General features: G+C 41.2%; 1 protein-coding gene across 1 annotated transcript in view; it reads left to right on the plus strand.

Moving 5' to 3' along the window:
- Window positions 1–231: 231 nt before the first annotated feature.
- PPM1H (protein phosphatase, Mg2+/Mn2+ dependent 1H) overlaps window positions 232–10,698 on the plus strand; it is a 72,728-nt gene continuing 62,261 nt past the window's right edge. Inside the window, exons 1-2 of the mRNA XM_014963331.1 lie at window positions 232–242; window positions 352–520. Of these exons, the coding sequence (XP_014818817.1) occupies window positions 232–242; window positions 352–520 (180 nt within the window). The remainder of the gene's footprint in view (window positions 243–351; window positions 521–10,698) is intronic.

Consider the following 10,698-nt stretch of genomic DNA (forward strand, 5'->3'; position numbering starts at 1 on the left):
GTTATCAGCCTTGACCATCAAGTAGTGCCTTTAAAGAAAAGTATGGTATGCCTACAGGTAAAATAAGCTTATGATACCATGTGTTCTTATTCACATAGTTCTGTGAAACATGCTTGTTTCTATACCCCTACCCGTGGCATAACAAGTGTGCATGTGTGTATGTGTGCATATGTATATGTGTAAGAAAGTCAGGTACTTCAATTCAGTTGGTATTTGCAATACTTCTGGACTATGGTTCCAACGTACATCTTGAGTCACATATGAGATACAGATGGAGGCTTCTGTGCTTTGCTAACTTGGACACGTCCCTTATTTTATTTCCTTTTTTTTTTTTTTTTTTTTTTTCCTTAGGGTAATAAACGCAGGGAAGAGCACGCACAATGAAGATCAAGCCAGCTGTGAAGTCCTCTTTGTCAAGAAGAAAGCTGGAGGCGCTAATTCTACACCAAACAAGAACTCTTCAACAAAACGGAGGTCGTCGCTGCCTAATGGAGAGGGTCTCCAGCTGAAAGACAACTCGGTAAGCAGACTTCTGTGTCTTATCAGTGGAGAGGTACAAAATAAATGTAAAAGGATGTGGCAATATGACACTAAAAGATGTTTCTGAATGTTTCATATATTTTCAGTTACCTCATTAATTATCTCTGCTTAAATACAGAACACAACTTTTTTTTTCTTAGCTCTACTACTTGATTTTTTGATTTCTTGCATTGAAAAATGCTCCTTCCATCTAAGACATTTTAGTTTAAAGGTGGGGAGAGGGAATACTCCTTGAATTTTCCTTTTTGTTTCATTTCTGAAAATACGATCCTGAGAAATTTATTGCTGTACAATACTGTGAGTTTAATGGTTGTGGTTGACTTACAGTCACTGCTTACAGTCACTGCAAGCATAGCAGTATCAATGTTCATACAGTCGTACAATGTTATTAAGGGTTAGATAGTCATTTGAGTTTGTCATGGTTGAACCCCAGCCAGCAACTAAGCATCACACAGCCCCTTACTTATTCCCCTCACGGCAGGATGGGGGAGAGAATCAGAAGAGTAAAAGTGAGAAAACTCGTGGGTTGAGGTAAAGATAGTTTAATAAGTAGAGGAAAAGCTGTGCACACAAGCAAAGCAAAATGAGGAATTCATTCACTGTTTCCCATGGGCAGGCAGGTGTTCATCCATCTTCAGGAAAGCAGTGTTCCATCACACGTAATGGTTACTTGGGAAGACAAATGCCATCACTCTGAACACCCCCCCTTTATCCTTCTTCCCCCAGCTTTATATACAGAGCATGGCATCATATGGAGTGGGATATCTCTTTGGTCAGTTAGGGCTAGCTGCCCCAGCTGTGTCCTCTCCCAGCTTCTTGGGGGCCCCCAGCCTCCTTGTTGACAGGCCTGTCTGAGAAGCTGAAAAGTCCTTGACTGCTTAGCAACAACTAAAATATTAGTGTTATCAACATAATTCTCATCCTAAATCCAAAACATAGCAGTATACCAGCAGATCGTAAGAAAATTAGCTCTATCCCAGCCAAAGCTTTCACTGAAGCAGTACTGTGTGTACCAAGGTTGGTTTATGCAGGTAGGGTAAGGTCATCCATCACTGAATTCAGTGATTTTTTTTGTGAACTATGGCTTCTCTCTTTGTGTGGAGACTGATATACATCATGCACTTGTCTACTGGCAGTCATCTGCTATTCTTCATCTGTCTTGTTTCCTGACTGGCTAATTACTTCATATGCTTTTTAAGCATGAGCTCAGGCTACAGCAATAATTGATAGTGTGTGTTCAATTCAGACAGTAGCCATGTAACACTAAATGCCTGATCTGAATGTTGGAGTCTGACAACATGGATACGCTGTCTTTCTGCTGCTGGGATAACACAGGTTCTCCTAAGTGATAATTAGTCATTCAGTGGACTGTAAGTACCCTTTTTTGGTTTGGTTTTTATTTTGTTTTAAAACAGGTTGTCATGAGCAGTCTGCCTTAGTCTCTCTCCCAAAACGCCATGGCTTGATACACCTGATGGCTGCAGGGGTGATGACAATGATGACATTGGGGTCCTCAGCCACGAGCACTCCTCTTGCACTGTCTCTCCCCACCTCTCACTCTTCCTGTTCAGTTTCATGTTTCATTATTGCTGCAACATTTTCAGACTGACAGATTTTCCAGGTTTGCAAATAGCCCTGTTCTTTCCTCTTTCAAATTTTTCCTTAAATCACCTGTCTCAGTTCCTGCGTGCTGATATTCCTCACTGTATTCAGACAGTCATGATTTTTAAATCCATATTTGCACATCCCTAGATAAACACTTGTGGCCTGTTTTTGCTGGAACTAGGAGTTCTGTGTACAGTCACGCAAGGCAAAACAGAATTTGTTTTAATAGTCTATAGAATCATAGGATCATAGAATGGTTTGAGTTGGAAGGGGCCTAATGATGACTGAGTTCCAACCCCCCTGCCATGGGCAGGGACACCTCCCCCTGGCCCAGGTTGCTCGAAGCCCATCCAGCCTGGCCTTGAACACCTCCAGGGATGGGGCATCCACAACTTCCCTGGGCAACCTGTTCCAGTGCCTCACCACCCTCATAGTAAAGAATTTCTTCCTAATATCTAGTCTAAATGTCCCCTCTTTCAGCTTAAAACCGTTATTCCATGTACTCTCTCTACACTCCCTGATAAAGAGTCCCTCCCCTTCTCTCTATGTTTTAAAAAGTCTTTCTTAGAAAATCTATGCAACTGCTGGCTGTTGGCTCATGCAGATGCTTGGCTTAATGAGTATATTTAATTTTCATATGCATTCATTATGTTTAACAAAGCAAGTATTTGGCCATAATACTTGTTCATGTACATAAAATGCATCAAGATAAGCAACGGTGTGGTTGGTGCAGGTGATGGGTTTGTTTGACACAAAGGGCATCACTGTCATGTACACAGGACACTGTAAAGACCCCTGTGCAGACACCAGCCTGGGTAGACACATCCTGGTGCTGTGCAGAGGTACTAGCTTTGCTCTGACATCACATTTAAGTTCCAGGCCTACAGGGGCCTCTGCATCTGGGATGTGGGTGAATGTGTCTGTAGTGAACTTGCATATTTTTTTTTCATATTTTGGGGGCATGCATGGGACACAGAAAGCTTTGTAGCATTGTTTCATGAAGTTCAGTTAGCTTCCAGATTTGACTAGTATCAAACGCATAGCAAAGGCAAGCTATGTTATATATACTATACTGCATGGTTAATCGCCTTCCTCCGAAGGAACTTTTTTCCAAACATTACATAGTTAACATGTTTAGATTGCATTAAATATACAGGGATCTAAAACTATTTCATTATTGGAAAGCTCTCTTCACTAGCCATGATAGTATGCATCATTATGGTCATCATACTGTTATGGTATCGTAATGGTAGGGTCTATAAACCAACTGCATATTTTTGAAAGCTGTTCTTTGTATCCATGATTTTCAGCCTTGTTAGATATCCAGTTATCCTGTGTTATGCAGAGTATCTCACAGAATTTTCTGTTTTCTCTTCCTCTCTTCACTAGTGTATGTCCTACTTTGATTGTGTATCTTTCGTCTCAGTTTTTGGAATGAACAGCCACTCCCTTTCAAGCTTCTTGAGAGAAGCATTTTTATTTCAGATCTTTTGTTCTTTCTTCTATTTCTGACATATTTTGATCAGAAGTGAGCATAAGATCTGAAGTGAGGAGACAGCTGATCTGTGTAATATGGTACACTATTTTCATGCTACTTGTTATCGTGTTCTTTACGTGTTCTCTTCTTATCTACAGATTTCCTTCTGTTTTCTACATGACATTTGACTGAGTGCTATAGCACTCATTATTTAGCTGTGTAAAACCTATTCTACCATGTTATTAGACCACAGCTTGTGAATTTAAATTTGTAATGTATTTTCGCAAAAGAGGCAGCGTATCTCTGGAGGAAGTTTTCTACTAGAGGGCAGTCTTATACCAGCAATTCATAGTATTTTTTTGCTCGTTGAATATATCTAAAAAGAGGGGAGAAAAGATGTACATGTTTCTATAATGTGTCATATTTTTATGTTCTCATAGTTTTATACTGTGAAGTATAATATTGTGTTTTGCCGTCCCATAGCATTGTTAGCAAATATATTTTTTAAGGAGCATATGAGTTTGGGGTTAAATGTGATGAGGGTGCAACTTAATCTACATCAATAGAATGTAGAAATACAGGCTTGAGACACTCCAGTGAATGGTATAATGTTGTCCTGGCAAGTATTAAGAGAGCCAGAGGCTGAATACTATAAATGCCTCATAGGGAAATCCCACCGTAACATATGATCTGAAATTGTCTCTGAGTGGCAAAGCACCTTGTAGAAATACCAAAGGAAGAAAGGGTGAAAGAAGTAGTTTATTGATGTTTGTCTGATGAAAAGGAAGATTTCTGCTGTTCTAGTTTATGTTTTTTATTTTAAGTGTGGAGCACAAGGGAAATAGGATCTGGAATTTAAGCTTGAATCTTGATTTAACAGAGTCCATTTCATTGTCCTCAGACTCTGCTCTGGTGAGACCTCACCTGGAGTATTGTGTGCAGGTCTGGAGCCCTCAATACAAGAAGGACATGGACCTGATGGAGAGGGTCCAGAGGAGGGCCACAAGGATGATCAAGGGGATGGAGCACCTCTGCTACAAGGACAGGCTGAAGGAGCTGGGGTTGTTCAGCCTGGAGAAGAGGAGGCTCCGGGGAGACCTAATAGCAGCCTTCCAGTACCTGAAGGGAGCCTACAGGAAGGCTGGGGAGAACCTGTTTAGAAAGGCCTGTAGTGACAGGACGAGGGGAAATGGCTTCAAGCTGGAGGGGAACAGATTTAGATTGGAGATTAGAAGGGGGTTCTTTACTGTGAGGGTAGTGGAGCACTGGAACAGGTTGCCCAGGGAGGTGGTTGAGGCCCCATCCCTGGAGATATTCAAGGAGAGGCTCGACGAGGCCCTGGGCAACCTGGTCTAGTTGGGGTTGTCCCTGCTGACTGCGGGGAGGTCGGACTAGATGACCCTTGGAGGTCCCTTCCGGCCTGGGAAATTCTATGATTCTATTCTATGATTCTATGACTTTTCTTTTTTTCCACAGAATCCTTGAGAAGGCCACATGCTGTCTTTCTTTTACCCTGCTTTCTGGGAAGTCTGTGAAACTTAAATGGCAGCTGCATCTGAGGTTGTGTTGATTGTTGTTGTTTACTGCTAACCCCATCGATGCAGCCCTGTGCTTCAGCAAGGCAGCATAAGGGAGTTGGAGGTCTGTGGGTTGTCTACATGGGATGGGTGCCACTCTTATGGCCTTGACTCTACGGGTGGACTCCACAGAGCTTCCGGGGCTGAGAAGAAGGAGGCGGTGGGCCAGAAATGGGGAGATGGAGAAGTAAACAATTTTTAGCCCTGACGCACACAAAAATCCAAGGAAATCTGTTAAATAGCATAAATACGGTTCTTTTCTTGAAAGGGTGGGTGATAAACTGAGCAGAGCAGTGAAAAGAAAGACTTTACAAATTCAACCCTAAATCCTGTCCCCTCCTTCCCACCTCCCTGTTGCTTGATTCATCATATTTACCCTCTGTCCCTATTCAGGAGCATTCACCTTAAATTGTGCAGCTTTTTTATTGGTACTATTTTTAAATGCCTTTAACTATGGGGTACCTTGATGACAAATACTGAAGACCATCCGTGAGTGAAATAAGAATCCTGTGCCAGGATATTGTCATAGTGACAGTCAGGTTGCAGGACTTAATGTGATGCATTATTAATTGCCATTGTAATGTGAGGATACATAATTATTAATTCTGCAGTTTTCTTTGCCGCAAAGATGGGACAGAGAATTTGTTTTGTATGATACAAGGCTGGTTGCCTACCGTGGGTAGCTGAGCATATCATCAGTAACGTGAGGAGGCTTTTCTCTGAGGATGGGGTGGGAATTGCCTACCCAGTTCAGAATTTATGAGAACTAAAGATGCGCTCTAGTGCATTTTGTGAATCTAGTTCATATTTGGAACAATAATAGTCAGTGTGGGTTGTGGTTTTCAGAATAAATCATTAGTGGCAACATGATTCATTTGCCTGTTTGTAATTAGCTTAATAAAAAAAATTCTGAAGGTTTGCAATGTAGGACCACTGTCTAGCTTACCTGAAAAATTTGTCCCAAATTGATTGCTATGTATTGCTAAGGCTGCCCTTTTTTTTTTTTTTTCTATAACTGAGCTCCAATTATGTGTGTGTGTGTATATATTTATATATATGTTTTCTCTCATGATTTCTTATCCATTGCTTGACCCAAAACTTTGCATGTCTTAATTATATTTTACAATTACAAAACCCAGGAGACTGCTGAACCTTCCTGAAAGCTAGGTCAGCAATTAAGGAACCTGAAACTTATTAAATTTCCTGGTACATTCTGGAAATGAATTGTAAGGCCAGTGCAGTGAAGGCTTTGTTTGCTCTTCGTGTGTCTGGTAGCTATTCATAAAGTTGTTAAATCTGAATCTTTTGAAAGAAAATCTAAAATAAATCACTTTATTGACTGATCATACTCCCACTTGAGGGCTCTGTCCAGTTAAAAAAAACAGATGGAGACTGATATTTGAAAGACTGGTTTTGACAGAATACAGCCGGTGCTAGTAGAAATACATGTCTTGTTCTCTGAGAGTTTGAAGAATATAAGTACTTTTGGGAAGAAGTTCAAGCCCCCAAATGCAAAAGACAGAGAACAGCCATGCATATGCACACCAAAATAGGTAATTGCGTGGTGGCTACAGAGGTCGTCTCAGCTGTGGGAGGAAAAGCGTGGACCTTTGTGCATTTTGTCTTGTCTGTGTGCCCTGACTGCCAGCACTTGTTCATTCTCTGAGTCACTGCTTTCTTTGTACCATAAATTTAATTCTTGTTGAATTGGTATGGTTTTGGAGAATACGTTTCTTTGAAACGGAGGAGCTGTTTTTATTATCGGGGTAGGGGAAAGGAATTTGTTTCTTCTTCCTGTTTTAGACAGCTAATAGGTTATTCATGGTTATACTTTCTTTGCTAGTTCAAAAGTAAATGAAGCTTTATAGGAATACATAGAAGCTTTTGGAGACTAATATTTAGGTTACAGTAATGGCTGCAGATCCCAAATGAACTTAAGGCCCTAGAGCATCTCATGCAGAATGTGTGTGTAAGAGCAATGTTGTGGTAGTCATCTCCCCTGACTGCATATACTTGTAATACAGACCTCTTGGTTATCTAGAGTGCTTCTGCAGTTAATAGGGAGAAATAAGTCTACTTTGGAATGAGATGAGTGTAGTCTGAAAGCTTTTTTCCTCTCTGCTGAGTACAAGGGCAATTTAGAGAACTGTCTTGGAGGTGTGCAATGTAGATGTCTGAGCTAAGCTGAACTGGTAGGAACATCCTCTTGTTTAAGAATTGCTAGTCCAAAAAGGACAAGATCAGTGAACTCTAGAAGAATCACTATAGCTGATGTGGCCACGCTGTGTTCATGTCAGTGGCAGCCCAAGAAGACAGCTCAGGCCCATGTCATAGAATCATAGAATGGTTTAGGTCGGAAGTGACCTTAAAGATCATCTAGCTCCACCCCCCCTGCCATGTGCAGGGACACCTCTCACTAGACCAGGTTGCTCAAAGCCCCATCCAATCTAGCTTTGAACACTTTCATGTGAAATTCTCTGTCCTAATTTGTGCTGCCCATTGGATTAGAGGAAATTAGTGGAAACATTTCAATTTCACTTTTTGTCATGGACCATTGTTTTGGTCAGTTTTAGAGCTTTCTGGTCTCTGATGGCACCTTATTTGACTACCAAGTTCACATGAGGCTTGTTCAGTGTAGGACATATCCAATGCCATGCTCGTAATAATGAGAGTGAGTTGTGGTTTTGCCTTCTGAAAAGCTCTAATACAGACTTCGGTGAGGTTGTTTTGTTGGGGGGTTTTTTTGAAAACTTAAGAAGGTGGGTTGGTTAATCTTGTTCTTAATTCCAATTTTCTGTTGTAGTTTGAGGACAGGGAGAAGGCAATGCTGAAATACCTTCTTCTTCTAAGTGGAAGGTAAAATATTTCCATTTCAGTCAGAGGTGTAATGTCTTTATGCTTTTTTGCCTAAAAGGCAGCACATCTCCAAAGGAGTAGCACCTATGAAATGGCATGAGGACATAAACAGTGGAAGCATTATCCATGGTGCATCACAAGGTAGATTTTGGACAGGGAGCCAAACCCTAAGAGAAGAATGGGAGCAGAAGTAGTTTGATCTACAACTCCCAGGAGGTACAGTGTTGATGTTTTGAATAAATGGTTTCAGTTTTCACCTGAAATACTGTCACTTTGGGGTACTTGTTTCTGTTGGCAAAATACTTTACCTTTTGCATGAATAGTAATTTATTTTTACAAACAAGTTTTTTAGTCAGTAATCCTGTTAACCATTAAAAATGGCTTAAGCAGAGTTTTACAGCCAACTGTTGTGTGAACTTGGCGGCCCAGAGCAAGCTAGCACAACTGCCAGTTGTGCCTTTGGGGGTGAAGTTTCAGAACAGTTTTTTTGATGAATTTACCAGACTGAGTAAATGGGTGGGTCTGACTATGGAGCTGCATTTGGAAATGTGTATATTTGTTGGGTTTTCCATCATGATAGGATGTATTCTGCATGATCCTTCCTGTGGTAAGTAATCCAGTACTGGAGGACAATACTGTCTTTTCCAGTCATGAAATGCAGAGTGCACAATAGACTGCTGAATTCCTTCTCTTGGAGGAACTCTCCACCATGTAGATGACTGGTTAATACACTGGTTAAGAATATGTTTGAACTTTACTACAGCAGCAATGCTATAAGCTAAAAAAACCTCCAAACACTTTTATGTAATTTTTTTAATCAAGGCTTGTAAATGTGCACATCAACAAAGTAAATTATAAGTAATAATGCTCATTCAGCAATGAATTCTGCCCTTTGAACAGCATGAACTTGTAGTGATGGTCTATATACAGGTTGCTAAAAGAGACATTTTGCATTAGGTTTTGGATTTTGTTGCTAAGGACAGCAGTGAATGATGCCTTTTGGATCTGCAAATGACAGTTCATAGTGTTCTTACTCCAACTTGTCTGCCATGTCCTACAGCCAGTGGTTGGCTCCTTTGTGGAGCAGCTGAACAGCAAGATAGTAAGGAGCTGCAGTTCAGAGCCCTGTCCATAAATTTGAAATAAGCAGTGCTTTGGGCATGAAATGCTGGGATGCAGGTGGTGCCTAGACTATACGTGCTCTGTTGTGTACAGCAGCAGTGCTCAGGTGAATGAGCCAAATCACGTCTGTCATCCTAAATTAGACCACAGTCAGTGTGACATGCAGATATAACTCTTAAGTTCTTTGATTGCAGTGAGATCTAGGTTATGATTTCTTAGCGTGAGGTGTTTTGCAACAGTATTGCCTGGCTCCTGTCCCTTGCAAAATGATTTCTTTTGAAGTCTGTATTAGTCCTTCCACATCTGACTCCCAGGGCAAACAGTTCCAGCACAGCTGGGAGAAGGTGCAGGATTAAGAAGAAATGGAGGGGAAAGGTGAGATTGGAAAGACACTTTCCACGTGCTGCTGCCAAATATGCTATCATGCAAAGACGGGTATTGTTATGCCTTAAATGCTTCCCTGAGGATTTTCAGGTGAATTTCTCCAAATAAAAGTTAAGGTTATCTAGGGTATGGCTCCTTGGTATTTTTCAGGCAGATTGGAACTTGTGCTCCCCAGAACTTAATCTGCCTCCAGCCCTGGTTTAACAGGCCCTATGTAAGTGATAGGCCACCCCACCACAGAAACGTGGTTTCTGCTCAAATCAGAGCAGTTGTGGAGCTCACTTACACTGATCAGCGGAGACTGTGTGGAGCAGAAAGGGAGAAATATTTGAAAATCATATTGTTGATTAATAACTACTGAACAAACCTTACCACGTATACCTTAATTTTAATAATGAGGTCTATAAAATTTACTTTTTCTGGATACTGTACCTGTATGAGAGTGGTTGTGCTGACCAGCATGCTAGGAGTTGAGCTAAAATATAAGATCTGAAAGCATACAATTATGTCAAGAACTGTACTAAGACATTTGCATAGCTCTTTTGATCAGGGTATGTAACTCCAGTGCTGTGCAGGAAACTTTTCAGAGGACTGGGAAGAACTAGGCAGTGAATGTGTAGGCTACCATGGGTGGAGTGCAGCTGATCCCACTTGTGTCTGCCATCCTTGAGGACATCTGTGCTGTGCTGGTTCCTGGGCTGGCACAGGCAGGGAAAATCTGAGCTGTCCCATCTGCCAGCATGGATGGACACTATCTACCAGTCATGGAAGTGGGGATCATGTCTTGATATTAGATGTCAAACTGAGGTCCTTCTTATAATGTCTATTGGAATGTCACTGGCATGACTTCTTGTCATGGAAGTATTGGGTGCTATCTTGTGTAGAATTTTGGTCTCCATGGTGGTAGGTCCATCATTTATCAATTATGTGATTTTCAAATGCTTTTCCTCTGATCTACACAGTCATTAGGAAATTAACTTAGTCTCACAGCGGTAGCTGTTCTTGGTCAGTGCATGCTGTGATGGCTGTAAGGTAAGAAAGATGACAAGTTCAGCCTTTTTTTTTTTTTTTTTTTTTTTGGGGGTTAAGGAAAAGGAAAAAAATGGGGGGGGGGGGTAGCAACAAAAAGAATTCCCT

This window comes from Calidris pugnax, unplaced genomic scaffold (assembly GCF_001431845.1).
Source record: "Calidris pugnax isolate Ruff unplaced genomic scaffold, ASM143184v1 scaffold44, whole genome shotgun sequence".
NCBI lineage: Eukaryota > Metazoa > Chordata > Aves > Charadriiformes > Scolopacidae > Calidris > Calidris pugnax.